The sequence below is a fragment of the Ischnura elegans genome, chromosome 7 (assembly GCF_921293095.1).
Source record: "Ischnura elegans chromosome 7, ioIscEleg1.1, whole genome shotgun sequence".
In the NCBI taxonomy this organism is placed as follows: domain Eukaryota; kingdom Metazoa; phylum Arthropoda; class Insecta; order Odonata; family Coenagrionidae; genus Ischnura; species Ischnura elegans.
In genome coordinates, this window is record NC_060252.1 from 105061109 (window position 1) to 105080904 (window position 19796).

Genomic DNA, 19796 nt, shown 5'->3' on the forward strand with positions numbered 1-19796 from the left:
TCACCTGTACGATTCGTTCATGGTCATCGGGGGCGGGGGAGGCGGCGGCGGTGCCTGGGGGTGGGTCGGCGGGTGGGCGGCCGAGTGGTGCGGGTGGTGCGGATGGTGATGGTGCGGGTGGTGGTGGTGGGGGTGGTGGTGGTGCGGGTACATGGTGTTGTTTGCGTATCCCGCCGCAGCGGCGCTGGGGGTGACACCGAGGCCTCCGCCGGCCGGCGCCGCCCCACCGGCCATGCCTCCTCCGCCCCCGAGGCCGCCTCCGCCGCCGCCCCCGCCGCCCAGCAGGCCCCCGGTGGAGCTGAGCAGGCCTCCACCACCCCCGCCGTTGATGAGCCGTGGGGGGGAGTTTCCCGAGTGCTCCGTCGCGCGGCGCTGGTTCCTCAGTTTCTCCTCTCGCCTCCATTTGGCCCTCCGATTGGAGAACCACACCTTGTGAACAAAGAGAGAGAGAATGCAGGCTTAAGTACCGGGGTTGGATCGGGGACCACGCCATTCATAAAAGATAATGGAGTGGGTTGGAAGCCAAGGGGTACAAGTGATTTTTTTCTCAACAGAGTAAGGTAAAGTTAATTGTTAGACTAACCCTTAACCAGTGACGTGAGGTCTGAGAGGCCGCTGCGTTTATAAAATTATGAATATTTTCAAAATTGCTATTTCAAAATATCTATAATCCTCGTGAGTGTCATAATTTTGTACAATAAGGTCATAGCACTCTATAAATTTAACGTTCTTATTATTTATTTCTGAAAATTTGCGAATGAATTTTAGTGGCGGCCAGTGAGACCTCACGTCACTAAATTGGAAAAAAAACCGATAAACGTAATGCTGGTGGAAATGATTCGAAAAGTTATTAAAAACAATTCCTAGTGATTTTTGAAAATAATAATAATAATTTATAATTTGTAAGGAAGCATTTTTAGTTGCATAACGTGGATAATTAAGAGCTTAATTAAAAAATGATGATAATTAAAATAATAACTCAAGTGATTTTGATATCAGTTTTTTTGATCTTGTTTCAAATAACAAATTTTACTGAAAACGTTGGTTCGTATTTGGATTGCATAATATTATATATAAGTTTTATAATAGTTGAGAGGTCAGTGAAACATTAAACTAAGCAATAAAAATGACTTTTCAACGTTTAACGAATTTATGTTTTATTGCGGCCTCCCAGACCGCACATCACTGGTAGTGTAACAAGAATTGCACGTCACTGGTTAAGGGTTAATTTAATATTTAAAGGCACTGCACACTGATCAGATGATCTCTGCATTCTCTTCGGGTTTTCACCGCGTCCGTTGGGTTTTGGCGACAGCTGTTTCGCTGACATTGCAGTCAGCGTCTTCAAGTCGAAGGTCACCTTCTTCAGGTCAATTCAGCGTCTTCAGGTCACCTTTTACCTGAAGGTGGTCCGTTGGGTTTTGTCGCCAAAACCCAACGGACGCGGTGAAAACCCGAAGGGAAAGCAGAGATCATAACAGTAAACTGTTCATTTTCCATCTGCTCGTTGGCAGTTGGCTCTCACCTGTATCCTCGCTTCCGGAAGACCGATTTTGGCGGCCAGCCTTTCCCTGGCGAACACATCCGGGTAGTGGGTCCTCTCAAACTCTGCAAAGAAGGACAATGAAACAAACGTTGAGTGCTGTTGATAAAGATGGCGAAAGTACTTAGAAAATAAACTAGCCTTTACCAAGGCTTGATTGCAGTCTCTTAAAAATTGTAATTAGATGCAATTGGCTATAACATTTAAAAAGGGTATTCTATATAATTACGAATACTAAGACAATTTCAGATGGTTGTGATAAAAATCCTTGGAAATGGCCATACAGGTTAATGCACGAGATATTATTACATGCTTATTTTTAAACTGAAATTTTCAGGAATTTTGTAAATACCAATAAATTATTATTTGGTACAAATTATTTATGCATTTTACTGACAGTGCATGGAGAGGTAGTATGAAATTATTTCAGGTAACCTCACGAGTTTTCACTTTGTTTTTGTATCAGTTCGTTAGGAGATTAGCGTATAGTGTTCATAGTTAAAGTCTATTTCATATGAATTATTTTGGGATTAAATACGGAATGAAATGTATAGCCGAGGATGAAAGATACGCCACGTGTCACTTTATAGCAGTCTAATGAAAGGAAGGTAACGTGTTTCGTTTTTATGTAAACTGATTGTGCCATTAGATACCTTAGTTTTTTTGGCACAGCGATTAGTTGCGATAGCATTTGACACGATGATTTATTCCATCGATGATAATTCCATTGACATTTTATAGATTGCTATTCCTATCATAGGTTAATTTTTATGTTTATATTTCAAATATTGCTGGAATGTATAAATCAGTCCAAAAGGATTAGTGGCGGTCATTCAAATTCTTGTGTTTTAAATACGGTAGAACCTCTGATAACGACCACAATCCGTTCCAGAAAGCTGGTCGTTATCCGAAATGTTCGCTATCCGAAACAATTTTCCACATAGGAAATAAAGGAAATAGGAATTATTCGTTCCTAGCTCTTATTGACTCGCTATTATATGAAAGTTACAGGCTTTATAGGTATTGTATTACATTGTATTTCTTGTATACTTACTATTGTAGACATTGTATCACTTTGTATCCATTTGGGATCGCACAGCATCAAACACAAACATGGCCGATACATATCTGTTCGCTAACCGAAATTTTGTTCGTTATCCGAGGAAAATATTTAGTGAAATTTTTGGTCGTTATCCGAATTGCTTGTTACTAGAGGCGTTCGCTTACCGAGGTTTTAACTGTAGTATGTAGTTATTTACTGGAGAATCATTGCTCGAGTGTTATTGATTCAATGCTATTTGCCATTTCCAACGATTTGATCTGCGGATTTTTCTTATTTATAGTAAAATCTTGAAAAATCGTTGGCACAATAAAGTATGGTTTCGCTAGTAGTGGGCCCTGGTCGCTTTCATGTCGGCGTGGGTATTACCCTATCCCTACCCCGTAGGCGTCGTCGGGCTCCTATCGCGGCGGCGCCTCCATCCTTTTATCCTTCCCTTCCAAACCCCTCCCCGTGAGCGCGGGCGTATCAGTTGTAGTACTTCAAGAATGGCAACGCGAGGGAGAAAGGACTTCCAAGAAGCCACAGCCGGTTGAAAGCCTCAAACCTGTGCTAAAGCCGCGCAAAGCGGTACGTGTAATATTTCTAACCCTGCCGCGTGAACGGCGGTGAAATATACAAGAATTACCATGAGAAAAATTCCCATGGACCGGGAATCGAACCACGGACCTTTGACTTTCCGGGCCAATGCGCAGACCTCTACGATATCCAGGTTCTTTAATTCCTATGGCAATTAATGATTGTACCATGTAATTGTACAATGAGCCTCGGTATGATTGCCATGGGAATTAAACAACCTGGATAGCGTAGTGGTCTGCGCATTGGCCCGGAAAGTCAAAAGTCCGTGGTTCGATTCCCGGTCCAGGGGAATTTTTCTCATGGTAATTCTTGTATATTTTACCGCCGTTCACGCGGCAGGGTTAGAAATATTACGTAGATAAAGGGAATACACTTTGAGGGATTGAACTGGAAGTTTCTAATTATGGATTCAGATGAATTGAAATGTTTTAACCGACATTGGCAACGTATTGTTTACGAGAAGGCTTCATCCCTCCCCACCTCCCCTCCCCCACACGGCGTGAATCTCGCCCATCCCACCTTGGCCCACCAACCCTCCTTGGGTCCGCCTTATTCTTGCCCCCCCACCACCCCCGACACAGCCCCTACCCCCGAGGGTGTCAAAAGGGGCGCAAGGCAGGGAGAGAATAGCGGTGCAGGCCACTTATCGAAAATCAATAACCCTCCCCCCACCCCTCCAAAAACCCTCATTTCCTAATGGGAGCGAGAGTCTTCCCTTGGCGGAGGTATCCTCGTCCTTTTCCTCCAAGGCGGAGGGGGGAGGGTGTGGGGGGTTAGGGGCCCTTGAATGGCTGATTGGCAAAGGGGGGGGGGGGACTCAAAGGAGACAAAAATGGGCAAATCCCCTTGCCTTCGCCTCTCCAGAAAGCGTTAGTTTTTCAAATCGAAGGCGAAATGCCGAGAGCGGTTCATGGGTTGAAACATTTCACAGTTCAAGGGCATCCATCGCTTGGTAATGTTGTGAAAGCGGTGAGAAATAATTTTGCGGCACAGTTAATTGCTTGTGTCAATGAAAATCCAAAGTTTTCCCGGCTAAGGATAAACTGCTTTCGGGTTCGTAGCCGGGTGGGGACCTTTGTCGCTGCCCACGTTTGGGCTAGGGCTGTGAGGGAGTCTCGACCACCCGAGAGTCTCGACGGTCGAGACGAGAATATCATTTCTCGGCGTTGTCGGGACGAGACTCTCGGCTTCTCGAATGAAAATAAAACTATTCCTATTTTAGACATTGAAAATAATTTAACAAAAAGATTATTTTAAGACATGTTATGTATTTCCAAATCCAAAAACAGTTGTAATATATTGATCGGTATTGACAACTTAACCATATATTATTATTTTACTAACCAAAATTGACAGGTAACCATGGACCTTAGTTACCATAAATAAACATTGAAAAGAGGTTTGTAAAATTCTATAGAATTAGACTATGATCTCTTCTTTTTTGTTAATTTACAAGTGAATGTTTCTTTTTTATTATATTACTATAATAAGAAACCTTGATTCAACCCTTTAAAATATCTTTGTATCAAAATTATATGCTCAATTTCATTTTAAGCTCTGGTAATGGTTTGTAAATAAACGGAAACGTCAGCAAAATTTACATTTTAATTTAAAGACCTACACTCCAAGATTCAAATTTTATATTAAATATTGAGGTCAAGAAAAAGAAATAATTTTTTTTTCCAAATCTCCCGTTAGGAACTCTATTAGCATCATGCGCACTCTTTAAAAAAATTGGATGCAGAAGGTAAATCATTAAATAAAATATTTTTATAGTGTGAATAAATCCCTAAAAGTCGTAAGGGATACCTTAGTAAACTCTATAATCGACTGATTGCGGTATTCATCGGAAATTCTCGCCTTGCCCGGGAGTCTCGAGTCTCGTACGTAAATTACAGACTTTGAATTGAATTCCTCATTTTTTTCTGAGCATTGTCAAATTTTAAACGTTGTTCTAAGGTCAATATTAACAACTAAGCAACATTTTCCATGTTGATGTTTATACAGAACTCGAGATATTTGTTAATATTTATCGTAGAATTTCGTTTCTAATTTGAAAAAGCTGCTCAAAAGACAAAGAATTCAATTCTTAGTTTATATTTCTTGAGAAAAGAACAAATATTTATTTTAAAAACTGACTGGATAAACTATTGCATGACCACGATCTCTTACCGCTAAGAGGGGTAGTAAAAGACAAGGGGTCAGGATACCTACTCCCGGATTCCGAGGGTGAAGCCAAACCCCGCAGTGTTGGGTCCCGAAACAAAGACGTCATAAAAGGTGGAGGGCTAGGAAACGTATATATACGGCATTCGTTCACTAGTGTTAGAAAATCTCCGACGAAAATATAAGGTTTTCGTCACCCGAGTAAAGAGTCGGCCACACGTATCGTTACGTCTTTATCAGGGAAAAGGTTAATTCATTGAGCATGTTTGAGTCCAAGTCAATCATTTATTTCTTCCTGCCTCCGTTTCAGGGCGATGACGTGGCAGAGGTGTAACCTTTCCCCGCACCCACCTTTCTCGAGGCTGTCGATCTGCTCGTTGGTGAAGGAGGTGCGGTTTCGCTGCAGCTTGCGCTTGAGCCGCAGCCTCGCCTGGTCCTCCTCCTCGTCCTCGTCGTCCGCGCCCCCTGCTCCACCGCCCGCACCCACGGACCCGCCGCCGTTGGAGTTGTCTCCGGCAGAAGTCGTCTCGTCCGAAGGAGTTCCCTCCGCCGACTCCACTGCGGAAACACAACAAATGCGTCCACGGATGAGCGACATAAAAGCTGCTGTTCTTAGCGCTTGGAGAGGCGGAAGCAGTTGCCGCACCAAATCCAGCTTTACACGTGAGCCCATTCAAGTTTTTATCAAACACATTAAGGTTCATTTGCCACTCCGTTTTCTCCAAAAATCTCATTGCGTGCGTGACAGAAAATTACGATAGTTGATGCATGCGACAGAGTTTTGGCTCATAGTACTATTGAATATTGAGTATTGAATATTTTTATTATGCTATAGATAAAACCTATGAGAGCATAAAATAGAAAATACAGGAAATGTTCTACTCTTATTAAAAGGCATTTTGACAAAAATAAGGCATTATGGAGATTATTGCTGGGCTAACAAGTAGTAGATATTTATACAAAAAATGTAAAATATTCAATACTAATAGCACAAAAATATAAGTTTTAACTTAGTAATGGACACAGACATACATAAACACATTTATATTGAGAGTTTTGGTAACATCACAACTTTAAGATGATAACTCTAATGAGTTGAGGAGACTGAATTAAGCCCCAGACTTCAAATAGGAGTACAGCCTTCTTTTAAACAGCTGAAGTGATTGTGACGTCTTTATATTTAGCGGAAGAGAGTTCCAGAATCTAGACGCAGCTGGATGAAAAGATTTGAAATATATATTGGTGCGGGCTTGAGGAATTTGAAGGTCTGAAACACGGCGGGTTGAAATTCCAGTAACTTTTTTGCTGGGGATGAATAATTCGTACAGGTATGCAGGAGTCTGTCATTGGAATAAGGAGAACAGAAAAGAAAGGTATATAAACGGAATAAATCGTTGAGGCTTAGATGTCGATACCTCCAGTGCATAAACGCTCAACAATCGCCCACCGAATGAAATCCGCTCATCAAGTACTGTAAGGGCTCTCTAGATGAGCGGATTTTATTCGGATGGCGAATGTTGATCGTTTATGCAGTGGAGGTATCGATGTTTTTGTAAGAAAGTAAATATGTTACAGGGATTCAAAACAAATATAATTAGGCATTAAATGGAGTAAATGCACAGCCGTGGAAGTATGGAATAGTTCATTTCTTATTTTAAAGGCATTATTTTGAACCCTTATCGAGAAAAATCAAGCATGTTTTCTCTGTGTTGTGTCCGTTGAGTTCATTCTCTATGAAGACTCCATTGTGTCGTTGGAATTTTCTCCACGATTTCATTGTTCACGTTAATTGTGCAGCCTGATTTCAGCTTCCATGATTCAGAATAGGTTCATAATTAGATTAACGCTTCCTAATAAGTTTCCTTGAAAATAAAGGTAGGAAAGCCGCGGTGCGTAATCTGCCGTGAAATAGTCGGGATGGAAACAAGGAAGCCGTCGTGCCTCGTTTCGAGGGAATATCGCTCAGATGAGTACTGCGCCGTTTTGGTTGTATCCACGCGTAAGCAGTCATTTTCTTCACGCAGCTTCTTCAATGTCGTTACGCACGAGTTGCCCCTTCAATGGAATCCTATGCTTCGAATTCTATTAAATACTCTTGTCGTTGAATGTGACCTATTAGAAAGCACTGCAGGAACAAGTGACTTTGCACGCAGTCACGCGCACGATTGCAGAGTTAAATACACCATCGGATGAAGTTCACCATGAAAACATATTTGACTTAGCTGGGATTCGAACCCGGATCTCCCGATTGCCGGTCAGGTGTGTTAGCCAGTTACACCACAAAAAAAACCCATCGGTGAAATCCATCCCGAAGTTCGCTCTGGGAAAATGACTTGGTGGTGTAGCTCATTTCAATTCACTGCCAAAAAGGGGAATTACTGGAAAATTGTAAGGAAAAATATGTACCTGAGAACTACCTTTGAAAAAAAATTGGAAATAAAATTGATTAGAATCTAACTGGCTAACACACCTGATCAGCAATCGGGAGATCCGGGTTCGAATCCCGGCTAAGTCAAATATTTTTTCATGGCGAACTTATTCCGTTGGTGTATTTAACTGTGACCTGTTAGTTTTACTCTCCTGTCCTTTAACTCTTTTAAAAGATTCCTACTATCTTGTACTCTTCTCAGAACTTGTTCGTTGGTGAAATTAGCTGTCCAAATTTCCTTTAATCTACAGACAGTAATGATTGACTGATGAGCAGGGACGTGCAGGGCCGCCGGAACGTATCCCAGTGCGCCCTAAGCCTGGAAATCTTTGGGCCCCCCCTATTCCGAAACTGACATATTTCACTGTTAGAATATCAACATTGAGCAGTTAACTTGATTTCATTATTATTTCTACTACTACTATTTCAGTTGAGCGGGCTGCTTGGACTAGTAGCTGCCGGAGATTTTTTGAATTTGTATGGTCCGTATGTCATGCAAAATGAGCGATTATGCTTCGCCTGTACTATTTGAAGGGCCAGGGGTGTATTGGCCAGGGCCGGTGGGAAATCCCCAGCGTTATACGGCGCATCATTTGCCACTCTAAGGCCCCTATTAGCCGAGGCAACCAGACGCGCAACCGGTGGCGCGTCCGGTGGAAATGGTCAGTCGCGGGGCATAGAATCAAATGAGTCCTATTAGCCGAGGCAACCAGACGCGCCACCAGACTTTCCACCGAAACCAGTCGCCTGAGCCCCGCAACCGCGCCTTCCACTTTGGGTTGCTCAGAATCGTCCCGGGGCATTGGAGTATATGTAGCCTATTAGCCGAGGCAACCAGACGCGCAACCGGTGACTGAATATTGCATGCGCGCGCATCATCCTGCCCTGACCACGACGCTACAGGCAGATTATCGACACGGTAAAATGAATTATAAAAATGATATAGTGTGTTTTCCATGTATCCAAAAAGGTAATATCAAAGCTAGATGTCCAAAACGGGGGTGTTCAATATGTAAACGAACTAATCGTTCAGAAAATGACTGCTTTTTACGAGGAAAATGTTGTAAAATGTGAAAGAAAACGAATCATGATAAAAACATTGTTCTTTTTTAGAAATAAGGATTCGTCAAATGAAAAAGGGTATAATATATAGGAACAGAAAACCAAGAGGAAGTTAAGTAGCATTTTTAGCTTAATCTGCGTCTTATCTTAGTAGCAAAAATACATTTGAATTTGTAATGGATAGCGGAGCGACAAACCATATGGTTAATTCCACAGAAATAGTAGAAAATTTGCGTCCATGTAATGATAAGTTTAAGGTTGCTAAGAAAGATGCGACTATGTTAGTCAATGGAGTAGGAAGTCTAGAAATGAATAAACGTAAACTAAAAGAGGGGTATGTGTACCTGAATTATCTAAAAATTTAATGTCAGTTTCTGAAATCACAGAAAATAATGGAAATGTATTATTTACAAAGGCTAGCATTAAAATATTAGTAGTTGAAATACAAATACCAAAACAAAATATTGTAATAGAAGGGAAGAAAGGTTCAAATGGATAGTTTGTAGTTGACTTAAACGAAACCGAAGCCATGTTTACTCAAGCAGTTAATTTAGATATGGAATGGCTCAGAAAAATGGGTCATTTAAATTTTAACCTTAAAAAATTTTCATCACTATGTCGTGGTGTACCTTAAGAAATTGCAAGGACAAATGGCAGTAAGTTTAGTTCTATTTGCGTGAATGCTAAACGAACCAGATTCCCATTTAAAACTGAAAGAATGAGAGCAAATAGAATTTTGCAAATAATTCACACTGATGTTTGCGATCCATTTGAGACAGAGACTCGCGATAGTAAAAGGCATTTCGTATCATTTATAGATGATACGATACATTATGTAAAACTAGACCAGACCTTGCATTTTCGGTTAATTTTGAGAGCAGATTCATGGAAAACCTGTCAAAGAAGTTAAAGAGAATTTGAAGAGAACAATGAGATATCTACAAGGAACACAAGGGTTGGGAATGCATTTCCGCACAACAGAAATGGAAGAGCAAATAAAGCTGCAAGCATATGCATAGTGACTCAGACTTTGCAGGAGATCTGTCTGAAAGAAAAAGTACATCAGGATATGTAATTTTGTTCGGTGGTGTGCCAATCCTGTGGTGCTCATACAAACTAAGCGTTGTGGCACTATCCTCAAATGAAGCAGAATTTGTTGCAGCATCTGAGTGCTGTCAAGAAAAAAAATGCTAAGGCTTTAATTGGGGAGTTGACAGGCAAACCAGTATTTGTAAATTTAAATATAGACAATCAGAGTACAATAAAAATGATACAATATGATCAGATGAGTAGGAGAACAAAACACATTGAGGTGAGGTACAGATTTATAAGTTGGGAGTATTCGGAAGGATTATTTGATTTACAGTTTTGTCTCCCAGAAAATCAAGTAGCCGACATTCTAACGAAACCGTTGTTAAATGTAAAGTTTGAAAGATTCAGGAATTTCATTCTCACGTGTAATGAAACAAATATTTTATTTAAAAATTTCAGTGATTACTAGAATATTTTATTGTGCTAATGAATGAGATTATTTAAATTGAACAATGTTAATGAATTTACACTCCTGATGTTTATTTGGAGACTGTTTATGAAAGTAGAATTAAGTTTTAAAAATTGCCAAGATTGATGTAAAATGTCATTATTATTGCAACTACTGCTGTTCGCAGGGTAAAATTTAAAACCGATATTGGTGGCGCCACCGGTGTCCTGGGCGGAATAAACCCGAGCAACCAGACGCGCCACCGGTTGCGCGTCTGGTTGCCTCGGCTAATAGGGGCCTAAGGTAGCAATCGCCGTAGTGGTGACCCCGACGTTACCTGAACACGAAACCTTCCGGTACAGAGTCAGAAGGTTGCGTGTTCAGAGATATTTCCCTGATATCTGTGCCTCATGCATGCATTGGTAATCTCAGACGATATAAACTCCTATCTGCTCGTATAGAAACTATAGGTCCCTGTGACGTCACGTGGAGTGGAATCGCATGGGCACCAATCTTGCCTTTTTCAAATGAGGATAAAATTGACCATTGCCATTCGTCTAAACTGGGATTTCTAAAACCAAATAATTAGTTTATTATGAATACACTAATGGTGGGTAACGAATCGCAATCAATGCCTTTCATTTTCTTTGATGAAGGAAACTACCCTATTTCTTGGTTTAGTCTTGATAATGATGCAGTGCAGCAAAACAAGTCGACTTTAGTTTAATAAATTGTAATGTGGAAAGTGCAAAGTGTTTCACTTTATATCTCCTCTAAAAAAGTAACATTGAAATCAAATTCAATGTTCATTGCTTACGCTTACATGACGGAATGCGAAGCTATGATGGTGGTGGGTGGGGTGGTCTGCACGGCGCGGCTGCTTTCGCCGTGCTTCCGCTGCATCTCGCGCGAGATGAGGAGGCGGAGCATTGGACCGCAGCGGAGGGAGCCGTGGCTCTCATATTAACGGACGCCCCTTTTGCGCTCCCATCCCTCCCCCCTCCCCTCTGGCGGCGGGGCTGAGAGCCAAGATAAGGAACGTGTGCCGGGGAGAGGAGCAGTCCGCGACCGTTGCCGTGGGCAACGGAGCAGAAACCTCGCGATAAGCAGCAGCGGCAGTGGCGGCGGAGGAGGAGGGGTTAATGTGGGACCGCCTCGACGCCTCCCACGCCCACCCCAACCGACCCTAGGATACGACAACCCCTTCCCCGAAGAGGAGGTTGCGCCCCCCACCGTTGTTTCCACTCGTAACTTGCTCCTATTACGCTGCTAAAGGCCGTTTTACACGGTACACGCACAATCTGACGTACGTACGAAGGCGCAATCAAAATTGCGTCGTGTAAAACGGTGAATTGCTAGAACACATGCGAGAACGCGTGGATGCGAGACGGCGAAATAGCCCCTGTTCTAATTTCGTTCATGCATTCGCGCAATTCTACGCCATTTTAGAAATTAATGCAGCTCTAACCTGCGCAATTCCGTGCCCAGTGTAAAACGGCCTTCACGGCATAGAATTTTCACGTGGTCCCACTTCACCCTATGGTTAGATTCTTCATGATAGCATGGAGTGATAGTCTTTCAAATACGACTTGAGAATCTTGAGCAGCAGCTTAAGTGACATCAATATTCTTTGATACTTCACAAACTGAATGCTTCAATCCGGAAGATGATTTGTTTTTGACAAGTTCAAGGTAGGGAATCCAGTTTCTATCCTCGCATCGCGATCGTCGGCTGTCCTATGGCATCAATCGGATTCGAACCCGTTTCTCTTCCATTAGTATCCAGACGTCTTACCATCGACCTATTCCGACAATTATATGACTGAAAATTGTTCCTTCAACGTGGTTGGTGAACATGAAGCCACCTTGATACGTGATCAGTAGAATCAATTTCCTCCGATCAATACCGGAACGACACCATTCTCGTAGCATTTTGTGGCGAATCGTGTATGTCAATTGGAAGTTACCGTTGCTTGCAACTGTTACCGCGGTTGAAGGTCACAAAAGGTATTGTTCCCTCTCTTTTCACCTTTCCCCCGAATTTGTTTTTTTCTTTTTTGCACCGCAAAATCTTTCGGATTCTCTCCACAGAGGATATAGGTTGGGTGCGGATTAACCCGCTGGAGAAAATGAGGTTGAGAGAAATGGTAGGTTGTGAGTTCGGAATGTGCATGTGCGCCCGGGAGGGAGGCTGTTTGGTGTGGGGTTGGGTGGGGGTCTTTTTGGTGAGACATTCGCGGGTCTCCATCGACACTCTACTTCATGCATTGTCGTTTTCGAATCCCTCTCCCTCTCCGATTTGGAAACGAGCCTTTCCCATTTCTTCGCTTAGGCCTGCGGTCTGGACAAATGCGGTCTGGTGTGGACGAAGAAGCCAACATCCCCTCGCATCATAATCCACGCCTCTTTGTTCGGCTCATGCCCTCTTTTTTGCCGTTTCTTTCTGCGGCTGTTGCAGGGACCCGCACGATGCGATGATGCTGACGCTGACCATCGGCGGAGTCACGAGAGCCCATCGCGCGGTCACTCCGGCGCGCGAACCGTTATATTGCGGCAATAGGGTGGTTTCCTATTATTTTTTTTATTGCCTAAATCGAAAGATTATTAATCCTGGAGTAGGTATTTCACGCTTTTAGATTTTTTAATGACGTTATCTATTTTTCGCGATCAAATGAAATGTGAAAATTTTCAAGATCGCGAAAACGCGACGGCTAAGTATGAATGCTGGGAAAACTCCGTGTGACGTCGTTCTGGTTACCTCTGCCGCAAGTGAGGTGACCTTGGGGCGAGGGTATTGTGCACCGCTGCGATGCAGGCTGCTAGCATGTAGTAGAGTACCCTGTTAGCAGGTAGCGCTTGGCTTAAATAAGTATTATTAATACCTTATCAAACTAAGGAAACTTTCCGAACTAAGGTAATTCCACCTGATGAGGAAGTATTTTGAGAGACCAGCGGACAAACGAAAGATGATGGCTGCTGGATTGAATCCTAAAGAAACTCGAAAACTGAGGAAAAAAAGGGAATCGTCTGAGAACGTTGAGTCGACATCGCCAATTCTTGCATGGGTAAAATGGAATAAAATTTTCCTTCTTCTTGAGTGTTGAATTAAATGGAAATGAAATTCACACTCGGAATAAACGAAAAATAAACGAAAGATATCGTCGTAGTTCGCCAATCATATCCATCGCGTGATCTCGGATATCGATAGACATTCATGATTTAGGCCCGGTGAGCAGAAGTCGGTTCCGTTCTCGCGTCTCTTAGTAACCTTTAAGGCGCCGCGCCCATACCCTAGTGGTGGGTGGCTTTGCAGGGAGGGACAACGTCTTCTGGTGGGGGAGGGCGGAGGCGGGAGGAGGAGTCGGGGGGGGGGGGGGGGGGGAGAGGCGCTGCTGCTTGCAATTGACGGCGCCGATAAATAAGAGCCCCCCCCCCTCCCTTTCAATGGACTCTTGCAGACATCCAAAGGTTGGGGGGAGGGGGTCATCGGCGACGCCTGTTCCCCTCTCCTTCAGCCACCACCACCTCCATTCATTCACCCATTCCACCCTCACCTATACCATTGCTTTAATCTTCAAAACGGTGTAAAAAATGAAATTATAAAACTCACATCCATCAAGATTAAAAGAATTTGTACATTAATTCAACCAATAATTTGAAAAGGTGGGTGAAGAAAAGGCGCCACCACTAGCGAATAGCACGCGGAAACCTAAAATGGTGAGGTTGAAACTTCTGCGAGTTGTTTGCCCTAAAGCCCTAATCGGTCAAAAGTGAAAGAATAGGGTGGTTTCCTATTATTTTTTTATTGCCTACACCGAAAGATTATTACTCCTGGAGTACGCATTTCACGCTTTCAGGTTTTTAAATGACGATATCTATTTTTCGCGATTCAATGAAAAGTGAAAATTTTCAAGCGCGCGAAAACGCGTCGGCTAAGTATGAATTCTTGTAAAAGCCCGTGTGACGTCATTCTGGCTCCCGCTGTCACCGTGCGAGGTGGCCTTGGGTCGAGGGCATGTGCTTCGCTGCGATGCAGGCTGCTCTAGTGGTTTATAATATGTAAAATATAAACGGACAAAGAAAACCGGGGAAAGTACGGATTAAAAGCACTTGAAATAATACTTAAATCCGACATAAATCGAAACAGAATGACCGATGTGCAGGTAACATCTCCCTCCGAGTAAATATATCTTCACCTGCAGACGACATATTTTCGGTGAGTAACCAAGGAAAACAAAAACAGTAAGGGAAACTAAAATTTCTCGAGAAGCAGAAGTGGCGCCAAAAACTTTGTCATAGACTTTTGAAAGTGGCTGTACATTTGGCAATCGATTACTTCGCTCCAGTTCTGTCTCTTTGTACTACCCCTCTCCCCCCATGAGCGAAGCTTTCCGATTGTGTCCGGCCTCACACGAAATTTAAATATATTCATAAATAATAAATAAATTCAACAGAGATTGTAATAATATTAACGAGTATCGAAATCGCAAAAAAATTGGAGAGACCAGCTTAAAAAAAGAAATTCTGATACTTTGACAAAATAATTTGGAATATGCTTAGCTAGCTGTGACCTGCTTATGTTAATGGCATTTTTACTGTCAATCGTTTTACTAGTAATTGTATTTATTGTTCGGTACAGTATCGTAAATTAATATATTATAAAATTAATATCTACTCTTAAAAATGGAGGAAAGGGGTGAATATATAGGGATATTGATCGAAGAATTCCGAAATTATGACTCTCAAACAGTGAAGGGTATAGTGCTTCACCACAAATATGTGAAAAAGCTACAATTTTGTCCGTTTGAACTTCACCGTTTATCGTGTTGACAAAAATGGCGGCATTATCACTCGTCCTCGGCCATTGCAATCGCTGGATTGCTTTTCGTCACTCAGCTCCCAGAGCGGAGCTCGAAACAGACTCGAGCCCACTTGACACAGACGTTTCTTCAATGTCTCCACTATTTCCACGTGTCCACCCTTCTGAAAGCCCCTCTCTACTTAAGCGAAACCTCTGTTGCATGAGCAGTCGCCTCTTCAGCATCGCTTGATTCCCTCCGAAACGATTTGTCTCGGAGTATAAACAATTACAAAGGAGCCTAACAAAACCCTTTCACCCCAAAGTCGCCGTGTGCCTCACCCCTTTTTCACGAGTGGCCTCAATGTATCGAGACAGAGGTTCAATACTTGTGCCTTAAACCTCTTACATATTGACTATGTGTCTTTCTCTGCGATCGCTGAGCTCGCGTGCCCGCTGTTGCTCTTTTGTTCTTCCTCTCGATAGTTCGAAAGCGGACTGTGAAAAAGGTACATGCTCGCGCTCCCCGCACGCTCTGAGTGAGCCTCGAGTCAATGTGGCAGCAGTGAGTGAGTGCTCTATCATGGGCGAGGAAGGCTGGCTTGGCCACTTGGCTCTTTCGTCGGCTCGGAAGATTCGAATGCTCTCATTATACATCTGCATTCACATGATACTCAACCAGCCATCTCATTAGGCGTCATGCGAGCGGTATTAGGACAGTAAGCGTTTACTTGCGTCACTAAAAATGCGTGCGTTTGCTAGTTAATTCGACCTCGGCCTGGCTTTTATCAAAGTCTTTGATTATTTCTGGGAAAAGCGGATTCCTTTATCTTTAATAGGGTGGTTTCCTTCTGGAATGGTACGTAAGCACAGAGCTCAGGGGAACATCTCTTAATAATCACCTATTAAAACTGCCTATGGTCGGAAAGTTTCCTTCGTTTGATAAGGTATTAATAATCCTTATTTAAGCCAAGCGCTACCTGCTAGCAGGGTACTCTACTACATGCTAGCAGCCTGCATCGCAGCGGTGCTCAATACCCTCGCCCAAAGGTCACCTCACACGGCGGCAACGAGAATCAGAATGACGTCACACGGGCTTTTCACAGCATTCATACTTAGCCGTCGCGTTTTCGCGCGCTTGAAATTTTTCACTTTTCATTGAATCGCGAAAAATAGATATCGTCATTTAAAAATCTAAAAGCGTGAAATGCGTACTCCAGGAGTAATAATCATTCGATTTAGGCAATAAAAAATAATAGGAAACCACCCTATTGTGTGGACATTCCTCAAGTGTCGATCCATTCGTGTGCGGTGGCTGCGATTGGTATATCGCAAGGGGCAGCTGGCAGGGGGGGGGGGGGGAGCTCCTCATGAAGATGAGAGGTCTTCGCGCGGACGAAACGGAGTGCCAAATATCCACAGGGCCGTCGAGGCCCTCGCCATTCTCCACCTGAACGCTTTTTCAATCGCCACGACTTCCTCGAGTTCTCTTGATGCGCAGACGCCCTTCGTTTCTGCACGTTTTGCTTCTTCGCCCTTGATCGCCAAAATGCAGAGAACGGTAGATGACGAAAAAATGACAGAAATAGGGAAAGGCTATTTCTTTGTGATAAAATAATTCCTTTTCCCTAAAAACAGGAAAAAACCAACAGCTTAATCAAAAGCGCATTTAAAATAATAATAATTATATAAATTATAATAATATAATATTATAAAATAAAATAATAATAAAATATTAACATTCATGAGCCTTTTTTTCGATTGACATAAAAGTTAACCCCTCCGGAAAAGAACTAGGTGTAGAATGAGGATTCCAATTTAGCTGGAATTGACTTATCTTCAGAATCGTTCGGTTAAAGTCAATTTCACCGTAAATTTACCTAAAGTTATGTAGTTGAATCGAAAAAATTGAGCGCAATAAGAAGAATAAATTTAACACGCCTAAGCACGCCACTTTTCAGAATCCCAGACTAATTCCGGAAATATATTTTAGTTGATTTAGAATGCGACGTCACTTTTTGAAATCATTTATCCACAGATTTGCTCAATGGAAGAAAGAGGAGAAATGATTTTCCAATTTATACATCGTCATCTACATAGGTATTCATCTATATTACGCGAAACTTCCAGGAATAATTCATACCATTATTTTTTAACTTTTCCAAAAGAGTCACAGAAGAATAGTTCAATTGCTCAATGGAAGAAAGAGGAGAAATAATGTTCCAATTTATACATCGTCTTCTTCATAGGTATTCAGTTAAAATACGCGAAACTTCCAGGAAAAATTCGTACCATTATTTTTTACTTTTCCGAAAGAGTTACAGAAAAATAGTTCAAAACAATAACAAAAATTTTTGACACAAAGTTGAAAGCAACAGGTTTGTCCCCTGTTTTCAGGCAAAATGAATCCTCCTCCACAGCACCACAAATTGAACCAACCTTTCTCAGAATTTTCGTCTATCGTATTATCATTCACTGCCAAGATAAGAGTCCTGTGCTCGCCCATTCGGTCCGAGTTCAAATCCCGGGGGCGGCAGACATTTTCAGGGACTTCCCGATGCCTGCGTGAAAGCCGTGTGGGTGCGCTTCGAGTGCAGCACTGGGTTTCCCTCCGCCCTCCCCTCACGTCGAAAATGAGCTCAGCTGTCGGTCACCTCCTCCAAATAGGGTGGTTTCCTATTATTATTTTATTGCATAAATCGAAAGATTATTACTCCTGGAGTATGTTTTTCACGAACTTAGATTTTTAAATGACGATATCTATTTTTCGCGATGAAATGGAAAGTGAAAATTTTCAAGAGCGCGAAAACGCGACGGCTAAGGTTGAATGCTGGGAAAAATTCCGTTTTTGACGTCATCCTGGATCCCGTTTTCGCCGTGTGAGGCAACCTTGGGGCGAGGGTATTGTGCGCCGCTGCGATACAGGATGCTAGCATGTAGTAGAGTACCCTGCTAGCAGGTAGCGCTTGGCTTAAAAAAGGATTATTAATACCTTATCAAACGAAGGAAACTTTCCGATCATAGCCAGTTTTAATAGGTGATTATTAAGACATGTTTCCCTGGGCTCTGTGCCTCATGCATGCATTGGTAATCTCAGACGATGTATAACTCCTATCTACTCTAATAGAAACTAGGTCCCAGTGACGTCACGTGGAGTGGCATCGCATGGGCGCCAATCTGACCTTTTTCAAATGCAGTTAAAATTGACCATTGCCATTCGTCTAAACTGTGATTTATAAAACCAAATGATTTGTATATTATGAATACACTAATTGTGGGTAACGAATAGCAATCAATGGATTTCGTTTTCTTTGATGAAGGAAACTACCCTATCCATGCCACACGTAACAGCCTCGTATTAGGCGACCAATCCCAGCACATCTGTCAATGGCTATTGGGCAGCGATTAAGAGTTCATCTGCAGTGAAGACTGGTGGTGACACGTTTTCAACTAAGTATCACTTGACTTTAAACCTGGATGCCAACCACGAGCACTTTTGTAGTGGCACAAAGACTAAACGAGGAAAAACTCAACGAAGTGAACACAAGTTCCAACGTAAAGGCGGACGTGCTGAAACCACGAAAGTCACACAATCCTACTCCCTCCACACACGAGTACAATTGTGAACCTTGGACACGTTTGCAGCTGTTCTTGGGTAATATTCAAATCTGACGAAAAGACAGATCCGCCTTTTCATAGCATCCGCCATTTCAAAATATATAACTATCATTGGCTCGCGCGAGGTTTTGACATTGAGGTTTAGGTGCAACTAATACCGGGGTGTGTTGGGGTACGGAATACCCACCAGGATTAGCGGTAGGTGCGAAATTAATAAATTGCGGAATTTTAAGATAAATGGTGAGTTTTGAGGCTTTCTTAGGGATATTTTATTAATCCTTACACTATTCTATTAGTTATATCAATCAAATTAAGTAAAATGGATTAAAATTAAAAATTTCTCTGAGCTCTGGGGGGTGGGGGGTTATCCCCCAAAACCCCCCCTCGCTGCGCCACTGCCAGTCATTATGTGTCGTCGTAATACCTGGATGTTGGTTTGGATAGGTAAGGGTAGATTCCGACCCACACTAATCCGCAGGCGTCTGAATTTCACTTAGTATCCAGGATAAGGGGCCCCACATACTCCGTGATATTGATTCTTTTTCGCAGCATTCTAGCTCTTCAGACTAGGCCGTTATGTGCCTCTACTGCACTCTGCCTGCTGCAAGCGTTTTTTAACGCCATTTTAATGAGGTTGCTATTAAATAGTATAAATTAAACATATGGAAATGGTGGCCTCTGGAAAATGGCGATATAAAAACATCGGTAGCTATAGAGGAAATGTGTATTGTTAACCATTAAAAAATACCGAGTTTTAGTAACCTCTTTATTCCTCCAAACATTTATTCAAGTGCCTGCATTTGCAATTTCACACATTTTGCAGTACTCTAAGACGAATTTTGGTTAAATAGCCAACTTTAATTTCAGTTTCTTTATTTGTTTCAATGATATTAGCTAATCGAGTGAGATTCTAGGTGGCTACGCTTCAGTTTTCATACAATTAATGTGCTATGAAGCTACAAAAATTTACTAAAAGCTTACAATGCACTGTGCTACTCTATGTACCTCGGCGCTCAAGTCCATCTCTTCACGGGAGGGGTCGCTGATCATGATAAAAACATCG

At 42.4% G+C, this 19796-nt stretch overlaps 1 protein-coding gene across 1 annotated transcript in view; it reads right to left on the minus strand.

Annotated features, from left to right (window-relative positions):
- Window positions 1-19796, minus strand: part of LOC124163062 (paired box protein Pax-6-like) — a 290095-nt gene continuing 270299 nt past the window's right edge. Inside the window, exons 8-10 of the mRNA XM_046539848.1 lie at window positions 5700-5906; window positions 1526-1608; window positions 1-429 (exon numbers count right to left, since the gene is read on the minus strand). Of these exons, the coding sequence (XP_046395804.1) occupies window positions 1-429; window positions 1526-1608; window positions 5700-5906 (719 nt within the window). The remainder of the gene's footprint in view (window positions 430-1525; window positions 1609-5699; window positions 5907-19796) is intronic.